Below are 22,648 nucleotides of genomic sequence, written 5' to 3' on the forward strand. Positions count from 1 at the left end.
GAAACAACACCGATTGTAATGTTTTGATATGATAACTTGATATGATGCTTTGTAGTACTTGCGTTCCACGATGGTATAATGTTGCCTGAGGGCAACAGCTGGATAATAAATGTTACTTTTTATAAAATATGAAATGTGTAATTAATTAAAAACTTGATAAATCTGTTTGTTCAAGTGTTTAGTTAAAGAAATTGATGTTTTCAATAAATCTATAAAAAAATTTCATGAAAATGACAAATGTTTCAAATTGTCCATTGTGGTACAATGTTGCCTTGAGGCAACAAACTTTTAATTAATAAATAAATTTAAAAATAATGATAATGTTTATTGATATTGTTATAGTGTCCAATTTTAAGCAGGAAAAACATAAGAAATATTTTTTTCCTCACTGATATCATATTGCGTAACAAGAATTTAAAGGGATAGTTCACCCAAAAATGAAAATTATGTTATACTCACCCTCATGTCGTTCCAAACCCATAAGACTTTCGTTTATCTTTGGAATACACATAAAGATCTTTCTGTCCCTCCATAAACAGCTACACAACTACCACTTTTTTTGACGCTTTAAAAAGTTCATAAAGAGATTGTAAAACTAATCCATGTGAATTGAGCGGTTTAGTCCAAATTTTCTAAAGAGAAATGATCGTTTTATATATGACGAACAGATTGAATTTAGAGTTTTATTTAGGTTTTTATTCCACTCAGATTGTTAATGGAAGTCTATGGGCAAGTCACTGCACTGGAAACGTGTTAAAATACACTAGTATTTACAAAGCAAAGCCAGACTTAAACATGTAATGTGCAACCTAAACATGATATGTGCAAGAATATGAGAAAGAGAGAAGGAAAACTAGAAGTTCATCCTCCTAGAAAAGTAGTCCCTCCATTAAAATGACATTTCAGACAACTTTATACCTCATAGGCACCTTCCATATCCTCCAATTGTAAGAGCAAGACATTTTTTCCATTTATTTTCTAATAATTATTATTTGTCACAGATGTTGATATATTAGAGATTTCACAATTTCTAATAAATGCAAATAAGTTAAAGATTTGAACTAAGTTATGTTCTTGGCACATTAAAATAGCTAATCAAAGGTACTTTAATTAAGAGGCTGCATCAGTAATCACCTCGGTAAGAAAGAAGCAGTCATATTCATCTTGTATTGTTATCTTTCATTTAAGAAGGGAGAGGGAAAAAATGTAATTCACAGTTACAGCTCCAATTATCCTCTCGTGATAGGAGCTGTGCAGATGACCTTATGATTGACAGAATTATCACATAATAGAGCACATTAATTTCACCGCGTAGAGTGTTTAACACGCCACGTCCCGATAAGCTCAAACCACCGGCAACCGGTCGTACAACCTCCAAACTCCTCCGCAAAATACCATTGACTTCATTTAACACGGACCTTGTGCTGATTGTTATCGCAGGAGAGGATGATATTCAGGAAGAGGTGGTCGTCGAGTCAGAGGCCCAGCCAGCAGGAGAGAGATTTCTCTTTTGCGTGAGATGGAGAGAGTTTGGACAAACAGCGGGACCGACGGCCTCAATCACAGTTTATCCTGCTTCACATTAAGCTGACTTGTCAACATGTGGTTGTGAGAAGAATGGCATTGACTGAGAGGGAAGCCCACCGCTGGCTTCCAGAATAATCCACTGACCCTCAGTGAGCGAGTCGTGGGCTGCTGATAGCTCACGTCAGCTCAGACACTAGTATTGTCTGCAGGAAATGGATTTATGGGGTGGGTTTGTTGTCACTTGTGTCTTATGACACAAAGCAGAAGGGATGAAAAAACGCTGAAAGAAAGCAACGGCAAAAATCATACACATGTGTTATACTTCAGTTTCTACAATTTAAAGTTGCACTCAGTCCTTCTTTGTGTTGTAGCCTATCTATCTATCTATCTATCTATCTATCTATCTATCTATCTATCTATCTATATTTTGTTCTTTCTAATTTATCTGTCTGTCTGTCTATCATTTATTCATTCGTTCCTTCTACCTATCTATCTATTTATTGTCTGTCTGTCTATCATTTGTTCTGTCTGTCTGTCTGTCTGTCTGTCTGTCTGTCTATCATTTGTTCTGTCTGTCTGTCTATCTATCTGTCTGTCTGTCTATCATTTGTTCTGTCTGTCTGTCTGTCTGTCTATCTGTGTGTCTATCATTTGTTCTGTCTGTCTGTCTGTCTGTCTGTCTATCTCTCTGTCTATCATTTGTTCTGTCTGTCTGTCTGTCTGTCTATCTGTGTGTCTATCATTTGTTCTGTCTGTCTGTCTGTCTGTCTATCTATCTGTCTATCATTTGTTCTGTCTGTCTGTCTGTCTATCTGTCTGTCTGTCTATCATTTGTTCTGTCTGTCTGTCTGTCTGTCTATCATTTGTTCTGTCTGTCTGTCTATCATTTGTTCTGTCTGTCTGTCTGTCTGTCTATCTATCTGTCTGTCTATCATTTGTTCTGTCTGTCTGTCTATCATTTGTTCTGTCTGTCTGTCTGTCTATCATTTGTTCTGTCTGTCTATCTGTCTGTCTGTCTATCATTTGTTCTGTCTGTCTGTCTGTCTATCTATCTGTCTGTCTATCATTTGTTCTGTCTGTCTGTCTGTCTATCTATCTGTCTGTTTATCATTTGTTCTGTCTGTCTGTCGGTCTATCTATCTGTCTATCATTTGTTCCGTCTGTCTGTCTATCTGTCTGTCTGTATGTCTGTCTGTCTGTCTGTCTATCATTTGTTCTGTCTGTCTGTCTATCTGTCTGTCTGTCTATCATTTTTTCTATCTGTCTGTCTGTCTGTCTCTCTGTCTATCATTTGTTCTGTCTGTCTGTCTGTCTATCATTTGTTCTGTCTGTCTGTCTGTCTGTCTGTCTGTCTGTCTATCATTTGTTCTGTCTGTCTGTCTATCTATCTGTCTGTCTGTCTGTCTATCATTTGTTCTGTCTGTCTGTCTGTCTGTCTATCTCTCTGTCTATCATTTGTTCTGTCTGTCTGTCTGTCTGTCTATCTGTGTGTCTATCATTTGTTCTGTCTGTCTGTCTGTCTGTCTGTCTATCTATCTGTCTATCATTTGTTCTGTCTGTCTGTCTATCTGTCTGTCTGTATCATTTGTTCTGTCTGTCTGTCTGTCTATCATTTGTTCTGTCTGTCTGTTTGTCTGTCTGAACCATCATTTTTACATTTTCGTTTATTTAATCAAATTATTGAGAAATAACTTCAATGAGGAAGAACTGTGCATACTTTTAACCAGGAAATCACTTGTGAAAGTTATCTGATCTTTGAAAAGTTAATTGAATATCTCGGTTGTTTCTCCTAGACAGCAAAACGCTTAAATGGAGAGAAAATGCAGATGCCAGTATTCTCACATATAGACTTTTGACTTGGTCCACTTTGCAGCTTATTCTGATCAAGATATTCCAAATTAGACAGGAAGAGATCGTCTGACTGACATGTAAAGTGATCTAAAATAGATGATTTCAATGATAAGATCAGCTTGAAAAAACTTAAACTATGGCATAAAAAAAAGAAAGAAAGAAATCTGTGGGATTGGGTGTAGATTTTGTCAATGAAACATAACTGAGAGCTCAGAAAGAGCAACTCCCGAACAACAAATTTTCCCTGACTTTGTGATTTTACAACTTTGCGATTCTTCACAATAAGTGTACTTCTCTTATAATCTTGCTTGTCTTTTAACAACACTCTGTGTTCCTGGCAGAGGAATATAATATCGATTGCCAAAGCCTTCCTCAAGAGAACGCGCACCACCCGTGTAGCGCCGTGATGTGGGAGGCTCACGCTGCCCCGGATCTGTCTCATGTAGTTTAGCAGAGCACTGTAGACAAATAAATGCAATACAGACCACTGCAAATACCCAGGGAAGTAAACAGAAGACAGCGTTAATCTAATTGTATTAGGAGCTGCAGTGTCGGTTTAAAGCTTCCAGTGCAATCTATTCTATTTGATTCCATCGCTGAGAAGCAGCCCTGAAGAGAAGGCCCTCCGCTGTCTTGTTTGTTAAGGCTGTTTTATTAGAGAGCTTTTTCCATTTACTGTCCCAGGTGAAGCACTGAGTGCATCTTTATTGCTATTTAATCATGTGCGCTGATAATCTGAGGGAGTATTTTTCATTTCAAAGGAGACAGAGAATAAAACGTTCTCTCTTTAAAACTGTACACAACAGAGCGATTATGGGGACCCGTGCCACATTCCTTCCCACAGATCAGATCTCTTTAATAGCTCAGAAATTTCTGATAGACAGCAGTGAGATTCACTGAGAGCAGTGGTGACGCTTCTCCGATGTTTCTCCTGAGGAAGAAAAAAAAAAAAAAAACTAGAAATCCTCTCCTAGAGCTTCAGAGGAGATCTCAACTGAGATCCCGAAATTTGCCAAGAAATCAAAGCTATAAACTCAATCTCAACATATGAACTCACACATTTCTCATTAAATGATCTGTGCTGCTATTCACATTCATTTTACTGCTCTCTTACCGTTTCTCAACAATTGTCTCATTTGTGTCTATTTCGATTTTATTTTGTTGGGTTCCCTAACAAAAAAGAAGTTTATTCAAGTGTGCTCTTAGTATACTTCTTCTAAATAAAAAATAAGGAAGTCTACTTTTTATGCACAGAAATATATTTAAAATTGCACTTACGTATACTTGACTTATACTAACAGAAAAGTCTAAGGGCCCTATCTTACACCCAGCGCAATGCAGCAAGTGTTTTTTGCTAGTTTCAGCCCGACGCAGTTATCATTTTTCACATCGGGTTTAATCACGGAAAAATGCGCCACGTTCACATCCTGCGTCATGTTGTTTAAATAGCAAATGCATTTGCGCCCATCTGTGCACCCATGGGCGTGCTGGTCTGAAAACGATTGACCAACAAAAACCTGGTCTAAAGTTTTTTGTTATTTAAAGAGCGCGTTAGTAATGTGCGCCTATAGGCGGGTCACAACGCGCGTACACTCTGCTTATTACACACACACAGGGACGCGCAGCAGCACACAAACATGCAAAATATTAAAAATAAAAGAATTACAAAGTAAAAGATTATTATTGTGTACATAAATATTTGGTGGAATCCGGCTTGTCCCGTAGATGTTCTGCTTGCGCACTTTTACCTCGCGCACGAGCAGATCCGTTCCCTCTCTGGAGACGCGTTCGGTCTTTCCACTATCAAATTTCGTCACGTAAATAGCGAATCCGCCATGGCGCGAGCGCAACTGGCATTTAAAGGGAATGGGAGATGAGACTCTGATTGGTTTATTGCACGTTACGCCCAAAACACACCCATTACCCATTAAGAGAATAGGGACAACTCTTTTAGACCATTTTTCCCGTCGTTAAACTAGCAAAAGTGGATTCGAACACGCCCTAAGTGCACTTACGCTGTGCGCTTTAGACCATGCGCTTAGATGGTTAAAATAGGGCCAGGTATATTTGGCTTATACTTGTACTCAATCTTTTGATCAAGATATGTATTTATCAGTATACTTGGCTTGTAGTTTTGTTTACTCTTTTGATTGAGTAGCCTATTAAAATTCTCTGGCAGGGAAAGTGCATTTAAAGGTATATCTCTAGTATAAATGTATACCTAAATAGGAACATACACTGAAAAAAAAAAAAGATTAGTAAAATGTACTTATGCAAGTTTTTGCACGCAGATTTTTAAAGTAAATTACACATATGGAATTAAGTAAAATCTACTTAACTAAGTGAAGTAAAATTAACAAAGAAAATAAATAACTTTAACTCGGCCATTCAAGCTAGCTACTTAGTTGAAGTTTACTTTGCAACACTCTGTTTCAAGTACATTTTACTACATTAAACAATATAACACTAAATTAAACCACACTTTTAAAGTGTATGCTTTACTTAGAACATTCAAATGAATAATACATGTAGACAATAAAACGTAATAGAATAAATGTGTACCCACAGGAACACAGAGATCTCAATACTTGGTACACAATACACAGTAACGGTAACATTCATTGGATCATTTGAGTAGAAAATGAACTCCAGATGTTGCAAAACTAACATCTACTAAACCTAACAACAAAAGCAATGATAAAACTGTGTAAATACAGCTGGAAAACAGTGAAGAATCAACCTTATTAATTATTCATGCCCCAGTGCATGATGGGAACACCAGTATTAGAAATTTTAGTAGGTTTTACTTAATTTTATAACGTTGATATTTATGCTTTAATAAGCTTAAATTGAGTACTGAATTTTTTTTTATTCTTGCCTGAACTAACTTATTCAGGTAGAAATTACATTTGTTTTTTCTGTACTTCACCACAGAATCATTTCTATCAGTAGTATACTTAAATGCAAGTATAAAACTAGTAGTTTACTGAGAGAATACTTCAGTATACTTTCATAAACTAAAAATGTGCTAGTAAAACTATCAGTATACCTATAAGTTCACTTGTAGTTGGCAAATGAAAAACGTAGTTGTAGTTGTGCATTCAAAGTTTACTACTGTTACACTTGAAGTATACCTAAAAGTATACTTTTATACACTAAAAAGTAAGCCAAATTAGTTCTTAAATAGTTTTGAAAAAAGTATGAATAGTACATTGATATTAGTATACTACTTACTACGTAAAGTGTACTTAAAAAATATACTTGTACTTTACCTAAGTGAACTAAAATGACCTAAGTAAAGTAAAATGAACTTGAAGTATACTTATTTTTTGTAAGGTTTTTTTAAGAAGAAACCCCTGAGACAAAGCCGATGCATCAATGAAGCAGCTGAGAACTTTTCCTCTGTCATATCGTCTCACTTGACATTCTGTACTAATGCATCACATGTAAATATGCTCACTGACAATTACAAATCTGCTGTAACTTATAGATATCCGACGGTTTCGTTTCAAGGACTTCCTGCTGATTTCAAAGGTTGGTGTATGTCCACACTGAGATCATTAATAAGCTGCAAATGTTTGATAAAAAATGCCATAAAGCTATTCAGATAGCCGTCTTTGGTTTATCAAAGGACAAGTGAACTACAGTAGAAGATTCATGAGTGTTGATGTGGACGCAGCTCAATATTTGCATTTTGGAATATTTTATTGGTTAACACTCAATCACTTTCACAACAGTGACAGTTCAAGAGCAGAGGAGTCAATGAGGAGCAACTTACCAACACCACGCGCCCACCGTCGCACAATTAAACATTCTGCCTTTCTCCGAGTCCTCATTTCATTTCTTCTTCTGCTCTTGCATCTGCTCGTGTGTAAAGTGCGTAATTTTCTTCAGACAAACATGAAATTGAATAGGAGACACTCAAAACTCAGTCAACATCATTTTGTTTGCACAGAGAGAGTGATTTTTCATGAGCAAACTTTCTCCATTTGTTTGTAAACCAAACCACCTTTCTACTTAATTCTGCAAAATTATAGCCTACAATTCTCTCTGAAAACCTCAGCAGCTTATCATGCTGAAACCAAATATACTGATTACATGTCTAATATATCATAGCCTACTACAAGAAACTATACATAATTGTATTGCACAAGAGCTAAAGAAAACTTTCTAAAACCAACACTGAAAAACTAAGTTGCTGCCTTAAATTGTTTAAGTACAATCAACTTGGATTTTTATGTCATTTCAACTTAAATTACATTAAACTGACTTAAAATATGAGTTGAATCTTGTATAACTTAAAAAAAGTTGAAAATTGCTTAACTTATTTTGATGAGTTAAAGCAATGTAAAATATATGACATTATATGACATTTTAAAATGTATTAATGTTAACAAAATATCAGTTAAATCTGTATCTGCTCAAATTCTGCACATTTTCAGCCATTTTTGCTCAACATTTCTTGGTAACACTTTACAATAAGGTTTCATTAGTTAACTACTTTAGTTAAAATGAAGAATGAACAATACTTCTAGATGAGCATGTATTAATCTTATTTAATGTTGATTTCAGCATTTATCTAATACATCATTCAAATCAAATGTTGAATTTGTTAACATAAGTTATTCATGCACTGAGAACTAACATGAACAAACAATGAACGATTGTATTTTTCTTAACTAACATTAACAAAGATTAAATAAAAATACAAAATGTATTGCTCATTGTTAGTTTATGTTAGTTATTACATTAATACATGAGACCTTATTGTAACGTGTTACCCAGTTCTTTTTAATGGATGATTGTAAGACGTCAAAATGAAAAACTTCTTTAGAGGAAAACTCTTTACTTGAAAACTACATTTGCTATTGTTCTTTCAAATAGCCACTGAATTGATATGGATCAATGGATGTGTAGCTAATGTAGCCTAATTTCATTGTTTAGCTTTTTATTTTCCCATGTTTTGAATTCTAATCAACATAGTGTTGCATTATAACTTAAGTTCACGGAGTATGATTGACCTTACAGTTGCATCATGTGTCAGCTGTTAATCTCCTGGTCCTCGTCATTCGGCTCATAAAGGGTTAACTGCTGCAGTAAACCGCTGCGCGCTCCCGTGTGAGCGTCCCATTGGCTGCGCGGCGGCGGCGCGCGCCGTTAATCAGCTGCACGAGCGGCTGAGCTCATCTCCTCGCACGCGTTATAGAGATGGCATTGCCACACACAGCAGGGCAACACAACACAACACACCAGGAGCATGCACACAGCAAACATCCCATCAGCTTTAGACATTGATTCTGACAGCAGCACCTGACCTGCGCAGCATCAGCACCAGAAGAAGAAGAAGCTGATCACTGAAAGCAGTAGCACATCATCATCACAACAGCAGGAGGCGAGCAGATCACATCATGCACTGGACTTTCCTCGCGTACATACTTAGATCTGTTTCCTAAACCACACGCACTGGGAATGGACAGCTATCTCTGATCTCAATCAGTAGAGCTTTTTCAGGACACACCGGACTGATAAAAAAAGTTCTCGGTTATTTATAACGCACGCATTCCTTCACACTAGAAGGAAAGTGTTGCACGTGCGTTTTCATTTCTGTTCAAGCCTGTAGCTGTACATTCAACTACTAAAACTAAAAGGCATATGCGTTTTAAAGTTGAAATAATATCAGGGTACTTTGATTTAAGATTTTAGGAGTTAGTGTGTCACTTTATGGTAAGTTTCCTAAACTGACAACGGACCCTAATTATTTGTCCGAATTTCCATATAGAGACAGTCAGAACTTTCATATATCGGAGGAGATGGTTAAATGATGAGGTTTTAAGGAAGTTCACTTTTAAAACATTTGGAGCGCTTGAAACTTTTACGCGTAAAAGCGCACAGGACGCGCAAAGAAGGCGGCAGTCTACGAGCACCACCATCATCATCCTCATCATCATCGCCAACCCTGTAAAAGCAACGGTTCTCTCTTCTGAAAGCAGAAAACAAGACGTAGAATGGCTGATGAGCTTGTTTCCATCACTAATGGGATTGTGCTGCTGTGATTTGTCGGACCGGAGGGAAGGTTGATCCACACACACTCGGTTGGTGCAGCATCGCGGTGCGCGCTCGGGGATGATCAGGATCTTCCCGGATTTCAGTGTTCAGGTGACGGCGGCGGCGGCTGCAGGTCCGGGAGCCGGTGGAGGGATGCCGGCTGCGTCCAGGGTCCCGGGAGCTACTAACGGGAATCCGCAAAACGTCCAAGGCTTGACGTCTTACCAACAAAGGTATGCTGGCTGAACGCAAAACATGTTTTTGTTTTCCCTCTTCACATTTAGGGTGACATTCATACCATTCACGTCATATTTGTTGCGTTGCACCGTTATCAGGTTTATATATATAAAGCAATACTAGATTTCCCTGGAGGTTGCTACAAGTCTAAACTTAGACTAACATCTCAATTTCAGTGAGATTTAGGGTTTGCTTCACAAAACAACACACGATGTAAAGACTGCAAAGTTTTGCCATGTGTCAAATTCCAAAACAGACACACGCTGAGATGCAAAGAAACGCCAAATTATGCTTTTTAATCAATATAAATAAGACGTTTAATGTTTATCTTACAAGTAAACATATTTTCTAGCATATTAAACATTCAAGGTGACTGTGATCATTATAAAAGTGGCTTTTCCAACGCACACAAAAACTCACTTCAGCACAAATGATTCATTTCAAGAGATTTCAAGAGATAAATGCATGCACAATCAATGCATAATTCTTATATCCATCCGAGCACAATAGTTTTAAGTAGATTAGAAAAGAGCTCCAATATATTTTCAAAACTTTACACACCAAAGCCAAGAAAACACCACTAAACCACATGGTGTGTGATTCTGATTTACACAAATATAAATTAAGTCAGGCGTAATATGGTTTTTGCAATTCATTTTTTTCCTCCACATAAAAATACACACTAATTTTCATCATCTATAAAGCCAGACGGAAGACTGGCATTAATGGAGAATGTTCTGATTGTTAGTAGCCTATATCAGCAGAATCAACTGATCATGTGCACACATGCTTCCATACACTGTCACGTTCAATTAAACAGCCTGTTTAGAGCACAACACAATGAACAGGACATTAAATGGGGCGGCTGTCAGCTCATGACCTTGACAGGTCACGGGTTCTAATGCACATCAGAAAAAAGGCCTTTATTAATGTCAAGACGGAATCACTTGGAAAAATAAAATAATATACTGAATGTGCATTAGTGCAAAAAATAGCCTACTTCAACCATGACATTTTTTTCTGACGATCTAACACTGGCATATGAGATATCTCTTAATATCTTTATTAAAATCAAATAAATAAATACGTTTTATTTTTCACTCTCAGTGCTTGACAATATATGTTTCAAAATAAATTAGTCTCAAATGAATTTAAACCTCAACTTGGCATTTGACTTGATTTTGACAGCTGTCAATCATATCATTCCACATGTTTATAAAAAAAAAATGAATGCAAGCGATTAAAAGCTTTCATGATTTGCTTCCGCAAATCTTTTCGTTGGTGCATCAGAAACAACCTGTGTATTCCCAATAAACTCCAACTATTTCCAACTACAACTGAGTGGCGTTGTTGCGCCGGCAGGAGAGGGAGATGAGAGGGAGAGAGAAGCAGGAAAAAGCAGGAAAATGCGGACAAACATACAAGGGAAAAGCGGCTGTGTTCGAGAGGCACATCGTGATGTAAATGCCCGTCTCGTGCGCTGATTCCTGCTCTCGTTTACCCCGCGAGGACAGCCGCCGGATCTCACGAGCGTCCCCGGGTTTCCTCTCACTTTATTGGCATGCCTTTGGATCTCAGCGTCGGCTGGTCTCGCTCCCGTCTGAACGCGTCTTAACGCACGGAGACACGGGCACGAGCGCTCCGGTACCACCGATGGCGTTGTTTAAATGCTCCCGGTTCCGCTGTCAGCTGCTCGTCGCGTGAATTCTGGAGGAAAAAAGTGTAATTAATAATTGCAGGAAGATGGCGCCCACCAAGCCCAGCATTCAGCAAGACCCTTCCAGAAGAGAACGGTAAACGCTCGGTTTGTTGTGTGTCTGTGGAAACGCGTGCGCTGACGGGCATTTTGGACTGAGATGGGAAACTTTGCCCTTTCCGCAGGAGTGTGTGTGTGTGAGGGGTTGGGTAACAGGTATACACGCTGACAGAAGCAGCGAGTGTGTGTTTATTCTCTCTGTGTGTGTGTGTGAGAGAGTGAGAGTGTGTGTTTTGGTGGACAGAGGACATGACCGTTGAATGTGTTCAGCGTGTCTCGCGCTGCTGGCAGGTTTCGCGGGAAATTTGTGAACATTTCGAACATGACCATGTTGCAGCGTTGTATCCGCTCTGCGTTTGTTTTCGCGGCATTAGGCCAATCTGAGTAAAACACACTGTTTACTGCTGTGAAATAGTGTGCATCAGGCTGCTGTTTGAGGAAGTTTCGATGGAGATTGATGTGGGTTCGAGTCCTGTATTACATCAGGAACTCGATGGGGATTGAAATATGAGCACTAAATCTGCACTTTGAACATGACAGTCGAAGTTGATCACAAGACAAAGACAAGTTAAGTGTATGTTAGAATTGAGTAGCTGAAATGCTTTTCATTGGATTGGTGTTTACACTACATGACAGGTGCACGATTGCTATCACAATTAGTTTGATCTATAGATTTGACATTGTGATCAACAGGGTGCATGTTAAAGACTGATGTTTTGTGTCTTTTACTCTAATCACAGGTGGTGCACTAAATTAATTTGTCAGATCTATAGATCTGAAATTGTGCATAAAGCGGATGTTTGAGGAAGTAATGCATGATATCAGAAATGCTTTATAATGAAAGAAATAAGCCACTAAAATAAATCTGTAGTTATTAAATTGCTGTCAGAATTTATAGAGCTGAAATTGTGATTAAAAAAAATTATTGTGTACTTGATTAAATGTTGTTACTGCATGTGCTTAGAAGACAGGTGGTGCACTAAATTCTACAATTTATAAAATTACTTGATCTATAGATCTGAAATTGTGACTATTTTGATATGTGCATATTGCATAAAGCATTAAGTGGCGGTTTGAGGACTTTTACATGTATCCAATCAGAATTAAGTGTGCATATTTATGTCACCATCTGCAGTACTGAAAATAATATAAGAATCGGTTGCTCTAGATCTGAAATGTTATTATGATTACATGTTATATAGAGTAGTTAGGTTGGTGCTTAAAGGCTGTTGTTTTTGAGTATTGCATATGCATTGTCTTGTGCTGTTAGATCACAGGTGTAAGTCAATCTGCAGTTATGAAATTACTCTCAGGATCTTATTAACTCTAGTCAGTTTGTGCATGCTGTTTTATTGTATTTTTCTTTATTATCAAAGCTTATTTATTGCATATGTTGTATGAATATATGAATATTCCTAGTTCTTACTCATACAAACAATAGGTGTTTAGGTATATATTTTTTCTTTTTAGCTCTTATGATTATTAAATTAGGCATCACTGATTCCCGCCGTACTGCGTGCAGCTTACAGCTTGTTAAACTAATGTTAGATTGTATGCAATAATTCACCTGCAGTGTGTGTACAAAATATCAGCCGTAGAGCCAGTGACATTTAACAATGTAAACACGGCCCGTTTCATATACTGTAGTGTGCAACTCCACACAAATGTGTGCCTGACCGGACTACGAATGGTTATCATTTAGCAAGCTTGACTAAACTCTCATCGAGCTCGATTATTTTATGATTCCCACTCTTGGAACGCGCAGATTACACGAATGCACCTACGTCCAAATAGGCCACGACATTAGAATTATATTCCACCCCCTGCCAGTCATAACAGCAGGAGATGTTTATGCTAAGTCAGTCTGCAGTAATCTTTCTGGCGGGAGCGATTTGTGTGCCATTCCGAGCATATCACAGAGATAGGAATCTTGAAGATGGAATTAATTTTGAGGGAGGTGAAACTTCATAGCCAGTGCATGAGTGCTTCCTTTATCACCTGTTTCCGAACGGCATTCTGAAGGGCTAAATTGCACTCTGTGATTCGTTATGTGGCTCCACTTGAGAGTTGAACTGAATAACACTGGGGCTGAAATTCTAAGGGAAGGTTTGGGAGTTTTTTTTTTTTTTTTTTTTTTTTTTTTAATGCAGTGCTGTTTACTAGCGCCGGTTCCTGCTGTAGTAAGTGTTGGGAAGGGAGGGATTGTGCTCTTGGGCGAAGCAACTCTGAAGGAGTTGGACGAGAATTCACAGAGAGAGAGCGAGAGAGATTGGTTGGCGTGAATTTATACACAACACTAAACACAAAGTTGGCTTTGTGTTGAAGAAAGCAATGCCTCCCTCCCTCACTGTGAGCAAACAAAAGTGCTAAATTGTTCCATTTCCTCTCCTACGGTGCAGTCCATAGATTGAGACCGGAGCTGTGGCTCTGTAAAATGCTTGGGGTTTATTTGGTGTTGCATTATAAAGTATCGTCTCTCTAATGGGTTGTATATCAACAGGTCCATTAACAAGATGCTGTACGTGATGCACATCGCTTCCATTTTAGGTTAAACGTGTAAATGAATGAATGAATGTATAAGGGAAAGTGTATCTTTTCGCCGTCGATTATTTTAAACAATCGGTAGTTTCTAACCTAATATAGGCTCATAAAAGGTGCACGCATAATGATTTAAACAACATTATCAAAATGCACCATGTCGCACTGCAGAACATGTCAACTTCTTCAATGTATTTCATGTCAACTAAGCATAAAAAGTGATTTTCCACTTTGAAAAATTGGCTTGTTTGTTATTTAAATCACATTTCGACATGTAGCTGTTCATTATATGAATCCTTTGATGTGTAATTATGAATATCAGCATCTCACTAAACGCTTAGGAGTGTCAGTGCACTGTGGTTGTGATTATTTCAAATTCACTAAGTGTGAGATATGCTTATGTTTATGGGCGAAACAAAGCGGTGATATTCTCTGAATGCTGGAGAGGCAGACAGCCCAAGCTGAGCTATACCATCACACAAAGGACGGACCAATTCCACCCATTGATTCGCCGGCGTCGAACGCGGCATGGAATGGAGGCAAATAAGCAATTCTGATGTGTATTTATCACAATTAAGAGGGATTTCCAGCCTCCATCTGTGGCTGGTGTTGTGCGGTGATTACAGCGGCTCTCGCCAGCCGCCACTCGTCTCTGTTATTGTGAAGGTCAGAGCAGAGACACAGACATAAAGAAGATGCATCCCGCAAAGGTAATCGTGCAGTCTCTCGATGCATTACTGCACGGCTCATGGCGTGAGAGCCTTTGTGATGTATACATCTCTACATTTGAGCTGAGGTTTTTGCATGTGCCCATGTCCTTTTTGGACATATCAATGAATTGGTTGATGGATCAGTCATGTTGCACTGAATCACTAAATGACCTTTTTCTTTTTTGCCTTTGTGTGTGTGTGTGTGTGTGTGTGTAAATATTAGAGGTGTAACGGTTCAAATTACTCACGGTTTTAGGGTCATGGTTTCGGAACGGTTAACATGTGCAATGTTCGGGGAGAACGGACTACTGTAAAAAAACAATACAGAAAAGATACAAATAAAATAAACCGTGCTTTTCAGGTTTTTCAGATATCTAACAGTAGTTTTCAGGTACTGAAATTGAATAAAATAATCTACGGTGGCCGAGAAGTGCAAAACAAACCACAATTCTGAAAACAACAAATTTATAAACGCAATGGAAAGACTAAAAACAAATGAACAAGTTAGAAAACAAAATAACAATTCCGAAAACAAAATAAATCAGAAAACACAACGACAAATCTGGAAACAAAATAACAAATCAGAAAACACAACGACAAATCTGAAAACAAATGAACAAGTCATAACACAACGACAAGTCAGTCAAAACGGAAAAGGTAGGTATGTGGCGAATGGAATGCTGACCGCTGATTGGACGAGACATCTGTCAATCAAGACATGCAGAAAGTCGATTCGCGCGTGCATGTGTAAATATTAGCTGTATCGTCTACGATAATCATTTTTGTTTTTATTATGTTCGAGGCTGCGAGCTGACATTATCGAGTAACGTAAACATAAACATAAACACTATTAAAATGCAGTTATAATGCCCCTAATATTCCAGATATAGGGGCAATGCCCCTGCATGAGCTCTTGTCTTATAATATGGTAGCCGATAGTTAAGCACACAAGCAAGAGTGCTGTTTTTTCCACATGTGATATTAATTTTATACAGATCAATAAACAAGAAGTTAATATTCTGAATTACATTTTGTCACTCGAGGGAGACTCGAACTCAAAAGCCAAATCTGCTGTTCTTGCTACATGCAACTCTCCCACTTTACCAGATCGAGTTCTTTTATAATTCTGTCTGACCAAACCAGATAGTGGTAGGAAGATTCTAATATGAAAAGCACTAAATTAGCCGGTTAAATAGACAGCTCTAATGTTTACACATGCACACACGAATCGACTTTCTACTTTCTGCATGTCTTGATTGACAGATGTCTCGTCCAATCAGCGGTCAGTATTCCATTCGCCACATATCCTACCTTTTCCGTTTTGTCTGACTTGTCGTTGTGTTTTCTGACTTGTTCATTTGTTTTCGGAAATGTTATTGTGTTTTCTAACTTGTTCATTTGTTTTTAGTCTTTCCATTGCGTTTATAAATTTGTTGTTTTGCACTTCTCGGCCACCGAAGTAATCAATGTAAAACAACATTGCATATAATCTTTACTGTATAAATTAAAAAATGTATCTTTATTAAAGTTACAAAAGCTATTCAGTCAAGAGCAGTGAGTAATTCCCTTGTCTTTTGTTGTTTGATTAACATTAAAAACACAGACAGCAGGAATATTTGGCTGCTGTCACTTTAAGACATAATGCACAGATCCAGTATACTGATACTGATACAAATGCATTGTCTTTCTCGACTGTTCACGTACACTTAAGACATAACTGACTGTTTGCTATCCATCGACAGAAACATACATTAGGCTAACTCTGTTTTTCGCAATGTTATTTTCAACAAACCATATTAGTACATATGCATTGTCGGATTTGGGATAAATCGTGTTGGAGAACGGTACAGTTCGATTAATTTTTTGTAAAAAAAAAATTTTTTACCGAGAACTGTTACACCCCTATAAGTGGAGTTTTTAAATTTGTGTCTGTTTAAGATTATGGTTATCTTTATTTGCAACTTTTGAAAGTCTGCTTTAGAAATTTCAACTGAGAAAACTTGGTTACACTTTCTACTACAGTACAAGTAAATTTCCACCATTTTTTTCCAGGAAAATATTTATTCAGCATATGTTGATCTTTTGTGCTAATGTGCCCCAAAAGCACTTTATGGGGTAAGTTGTGTCACATTTGAACTGGCAATTAAATGACCAATCACAGGCTTTTCAGCAAAATTCTTTCTGACTTGATGTATGCCAGTTTGTTTTTATTGTATTCACTTCACTTGTTTTCTTAAAGTGGAAAAAAATAAGATGATATTCAATATTTTAGTGTGGAGGACACTAGAAATTCACTAAATTGTTCCAATTGAAGACCATTTAAAACTAACTGGACGTATAATTGTGACAACTAGCCCCGGTTACTCTGTGCTGATTGCTGACTTCTCTATACATTAATGCAGATATTGAAGGCCTTTATATCTCAAAGGACTGTAGTACACACACCCCTTTTTATGCTAGAAAGAAGAGATCAGAGATGGTCGTGCTCTAGGCGGCTAAAGTGTGGCTCCTGAATGTCAAAGGTTTTGTTATGGTTTGCGGCTGCGGTAAAACCCGAGCTCCCCTTCTACGCGTTTAACGTCCACAGTGGTTTTAAGACCTTCATTTAGTATCTGGCTCTAAAGACAGATGTTCTGCCCGCTGACTCCCATCTGCTTCTTTGGTTTGGCTGTGCCGCGATCATCTAATGCTAGCAGCAAGTGTTGCCCTTTACTCACCCCCTCTAGTGTTCCAGCAGCACTTCTGAGCCCGAACAAACACTACAGTGCTTCCAGAATACATGTGTAATCCTCCTATATGTGCATTGGCGAAGAAAATGGATTTGAGTGCATTGCGTACTTGGATTTGGGTTCGGCTTTGCAACATATTTGCGCACATTGAACGATGACATTATCATTTTGATTTGAAGATGTCGCTACTTTTCTCTACATTGAAAACTTGTTACGTTTGGATGCAAGTTGGCTTTTTTTCATTAGGAAAATGTATTATCAGTCAAATACAGTTTGGCTACCCTTGTTTTTCCTGAATACTAGTCTATAGTAAAACTGCTTGATTGCTTATATCATTGTAAAATTTACTAATTATATATTATAGATAGAACGACAGAATATATATTTATATAGTACATGCAACTTTATCCACATTCGTACTGTATCCTCAAGTAAAGCAATATACAATATATTACAGTATATAGCAAACTCAACTGCTTGATTATTTATATCATCAAGCTACGCCTTTGTTATTGTTTTGAATAAGCGACCTCAAGCGGCGAAACTTGCATACTTTTAAGATATTATAAACATCATTATGATTTGCTGCTTTGAAACAGAAAAGTGCTGTACAAATAAAACTGACTTGGCTAAAATATGATGGTTCCTCATTACCTGTGTGGAAATAATCATTTCCAGCTAAAATTTCTGTAATGCATCATATTGCAGAAGTTAAATGTGTTTCGAATGCTATTTAATAGTAGTGATAACCTAGTTTCGCGTGCAAAATCTCAATGGATTATTCCGGTTAAGCAGAAGAGCTGCTAGAAAACACAGCGGCGTAACTCAGCACGGACCGTCCTCGAAGCTCACCGCGATACCCGCTGTACACCCCAGATAAATAAATGTTGTGGCGCGTAAGCCCCACCTGTCACTTTAATAAGTGAATGTCATAGCTGTGATTTGGCTGTAAATGGAGGTAAGCCTCCATCACCTCGTCTCACAAAGAGCTGCAGCACGCCGAGGTGTTTCTCTATAGCATTCCTTACGCATGTCGTCACCTAAAGAAGCCCCCTTTGCGGGGATTTACTGACTGCTTTTGTGCCGGCGTTTTCCCAGGCTTATCACCGGGTGCACTCATCTAAAGCAGCACCGCAGGACGCTGTGTCAGCCACTTCTGTGTCTCCTGCCACTTCCTGTGCTTTGACGTACCAAAGGGAAACTTTTTTGAATTGATCATATATCCGCCGGTGCGTGCCGTGTAATGGAGTAGCAGCAGGTCCTTCGTCAGGGAAAGGCTAAAATTAGCTCACAGTCCTGACAAATGAAGCCCTTTCCAGCAGCAGACTCTGGGAAAAGGTCAAATTGCTTATTGATACTGTACAGCACAATAGCCATCAGCTACAGTAAACACACACTAACTCTCAGTGCGTTCATGACTTTAAAGTCTTTAACGTAGTTTTGGAGTGACGTATGAGATATTGTATGTCGTTCAGAGTCTAATTTCTGATCTGATGAGCTGCAGTTGAAAGCGTTTGCACGATTGAGACTGTACATACTACTGTATTATATTTGCTTGACAACTGTTCTAACGTTCTGTCGTTCTATCTGTCATTCTTTCTAACGTTCTGTCATTCTACCATTCTGTCATTCTATCTATCATTCTATCATTCTCTCTGACGTTCTATCTATCGTTCTATCTATCATTCTTTCGTTCTATCATGCCATCATTTGATCTATCATTCTGTCGTTCTATAGTTGTAACGTTCTGTCTATCATTCTCCCTTTCTATCGTTCTATCTATCGTTCTAACGTTCTGTTCTGTCATTTTGTTGTTCTAACGTTCTGTTCTATCGTTCTGTTGTTCTAACGTTCTGTTCTATCATTCTGTAGTTCTATCGTTTTATCTAACATCCTATGGTTCTGTCGTTCTATCGTTCTATTTATCATTCTGTCTAACATTTTGTCATTCTGTCTATCATGCTGTCTTTCTATCATTCTATCTATCGTTCTTTCTAACGTTCTGTCTATCATTCTGTCTTTATATCGTTCTGTCTATCATTACGTCTTTCTGACGTTCTGTCTATTATTCTGTCTATCTTTCTAACTTTTTCTGCCATTCTGTCTTTCTATCGTTCTATCTAATGTTCTGTCCATCATTCTGTCTTTATATCGTTCTATCTAACGTTCTGTCTCTCATTCCGTCTTTCTGACGTTCTATCTATAATTCTGTATTTCTATCGTTCTAACGTTCTGCCATTCTGTCTTTCTATCGTTCTATCTAATGTTCTGTCTATCATTCTGTCTTTATATCGTTCTGTCTATCATTCCGTCTTTCTGACGTTCTGTCTAATTCTGTCTTTCTATCGTTCTAACTTTTTCTGCCATTCTGTCTTTCTATCATTCTGTCTTTCTATCGTTCTAACTTTTTCTGCCATTCTGTCTTTCTATCGTTCTATCTAATGTTCTGTCTCATTCCGTCTTTCTGACGTTTTGTCTATAATTCTGTCTTTCTATCGTTCTATCTAACGTTCTGTCTATCATTCTGTCTTTATATCGTTCTATCTAACGTTCTGTCTCTCATTCCGTCTTTCTGACGTTTTGTCTATAATTCTGTCTTTCTATCGTTCTATCTAACGTTCTGTCTATCATTCTGTCTTTATATCGTTCTATCTAACGTTCTGTCTATCATTCTGTCTTTATATCGTTCTATCTAACGTTCTGTCTATCATTCTGTCTTTATATTGTTCTATCTAACGTTCTGTCTATCATTCTGTCTTTATATCGTTCTGTCTAATTCTCTTTCTATCGTTCTAACTTTTTCTGCCATTCTGTCTTTCTATCGTTCTATCTAATGTTCTGTCTCATTCAGTCTTTCTGACGTTTTGTCTATAATTCTGTCTTTCTATCGTTTTTTCTAACGTTCTGTCTATCATTCTGTCTTTATATCGTTCTATCTAACGTTCCGTCTTTCTGACGTTCTGTCTATAATTCTGTCTTTCTATCGTTCTAACGTTTTGCCATTCTGTCTTTCTATCGTTCTATCTAATGTTCTGTCTATCATTCTGTCTTTATATCGTTCTGTCTATCATTCCGTCTTTCTGACGTTCTGTCTAATTCTGTCTTTCTATCGTTCTAACTTTTTCTGCCATTCTGTCTTTCTATCGTTCTATCTAATGTTCTGTCTCATTCCGTCTTTCTGACGTTTTGTCTATAATTCTGTCTTTCTATCGTTCTATCTAACGTTCTGTCTATCTTTCTGTCTTTATATCGTTCTATCTAACGTTCTCTCTCATTCCGTCTTTCTGACGTTCTGTCTATAATTCTGTCTTTCTATCGTTCTAACGTTCTGCCATTCTGTCTTTCTATCGTTCTATCTAACGTTCTGTCTATCATTCTGTCTTTATATCGTTCTATCTAACGTTCTGTCTATCATTCTGTCTTTATATCGTTCTATCTAACGTTCTGTCTATCATTCTGTCTTTATATCGTTCTGTCTAATTCTGTCTTTCTATCGTTCTATCTAATGTTCTGTCTCATTCCGTCTTTCCGACGCTTTGTCTATAATTCTGTCTTTCTATCGTTTTTTCTAACGTTCTGTCTATCATTCTGTCTTTATATCGTTCTATCTAACGTTCCGTCTTTCTGTCGTTCTGTCTATAATTCTGTCTTTCTATCGTTCTAACGTTTTGCCATTCTGTCTTTCTATCGTTCTATCCAACGTTCTGTCGTTCTATCATTCTAAGCTGTGTTTGAAAACGTTGTTTAGCGCATGTTTGTGACTTTACATACTATATTATAGTTGCTTGACAACTGTGTAAACATCTATCGTTCTACCTATCATCTATCTTTCACCGGTCTGTCTATCTACACCGTATGCCATTAGTTTAGAATGAACACTCAATTAACATGAATCACTTGAAAACCCTAAGTATTTTGCGTCTATATTAAAGCAGCTGTATACCTATAAACAGGCATTTTCATTGCCTCTTAATGATTTACAAACTAAGCTCAGGGGTTCACATTTGAAAGATTGGTTTTGGCAAGAGCAATAGAAATTCAATTTTGCTCATGAACAAGCGAGCTGTGTTTACGACATAACCGCGTATGCCCACATCTCGAGAGCTCTCCTCCTTTCAGACAGTACTCAGAGAGCAGAAACGTATAGGATAGCTTTCAATGGAACAGAAAACAACTTTCCAGAAAGTGTACTTGAAATAGTTGAGGTTTTGTGAGGTCACATCCATTTTTTTCCCCACTCTTCCCCATGTTATTTCATGGCTGCGCGGCTCTCTTCTTTCTAATTCTTTTCATCTCATTGTAGCCCTCTGTGTTTGAAAGTCTAGGTCAATAAGGATGGGCACATTGCGAATTTCATGATCTGTGTAGTGGAACAAATTGAAAGCAAAGCCTATATCAATCACGTTGAAGGCAGGGTTAATTGTTCCTGCTTCACAAGAACTGTGGACAGATAAAGGCGTAATGAAACACTTATGCCTCTGATGTGGGCACTCCTCAGGATGAAATGATAGAAAACAAAACGAATGTTTACTCATATAATAATTACTTTGGTGCAAAAGTCAAAGAACGAGGAGCCAAGAAACGCACTTTGATGTGCCTGTCCTTGAAAGGGTTTGATTTATTCCACCTGCATTGTGTGCCCTTCAACTTTCGTTATGTTATGTTTTTGCTGTGGGTAATCTCTAGTTCTTACCGGAGAGTCTCGATTTGAGCACAACTGCACATAAAAGCAGATGCATGCTGCATTGTGATGCAGACTTAAGGAAAAGATCTTTGCTTGCTTGGAATTGTTTACTTGCATATTTATCGTATAAACTAAGAATGAAATGGTAAACTGCAGAAATTTGTAATAAAACAAATCGCACACACAAACGTGTACATGCATACTTATGCACGCTCGGGTATGGCTCCTGCATGCATACAGACACGCGTGCACTGCACGTATATTATATATATATGTTCTCAGTATTTAGTTAATTGAACTCTAAAGTCCATGACAGCTATCACAACACAGTGGGTAATTCTGAAAATTAATGAGAATGATAATTCTTAAAAGACTGTTCCAGACTTTGCCCAAACTCATTAACTAAATCTCTCATTTAAATACATTCTAAAGACTTTCGGGAAAAAGAGAGCGAGGGGGGAAAAACATTATTGCTATGTAAGCATTAACCTGATTTGAAAATGCTGAGATGCGGAATTTTATGGAAGACTGGAAGTCTATCAGTCTGGATTCCTGGACTGGAATCCTGCGC

The 22,648-nt window shown here is 37.8% G+C and overlaps 1 protein-coding gene across 6 annotated transcripts in view; it reads left to right on the forward strand.

Moving 5' to 3' along the window:
- The first annotated feature begins 8,564 nt into the window (after window positions 1–8,564).
- LOC130089008 (neuronal PAS domain-containing protein 3) overlaps window positions 8,565–22,648 on the forward strand; it is a 332,370-nt gene continuing 318,286 nt past the window's right edge. For 3 of the 6 annotated variants that reach the window (XM_056256096.1, XM_056256097.1, XM_056256098.1), the window contains exon 1: window positions 8,566–9,656. In XM_056256096.1, the coding sequence (XP_056112071.1) occupies window positions 9,502–9,656 (155 nt within the window). In that variant the 5' untranslated portion in view covers window positions 8,566–9,501. Of the gene's footprint in view, window positions 9,657–10,933; window positions 11,454–22,648 lie in introns of those variants that run through there. The other 3 variants (XM_056256099.1, XM_056256100.1, XM_056256095.1) reach the window with 2 other exon arrangements.

The sequence above is a fragment of the Rhinichthys klamathensis genome, unplaced genomic scaffold, assembly GCF_029890125.1.
Source record: "Rhinichthys klamathensis goyatoka isolate OS25496 unplaced genomic scaffold, OSU_Roscu_1.1 h1tg000123l_1, whole genome shotgun sequence".
Classification (NCBI taxonomy): Eukaryota; Metazoa; Chordata; class Actinopteri; order Cypriniformes; family Leuciscidae; genus Rhinichthys; species Rhinichthys klamathensis.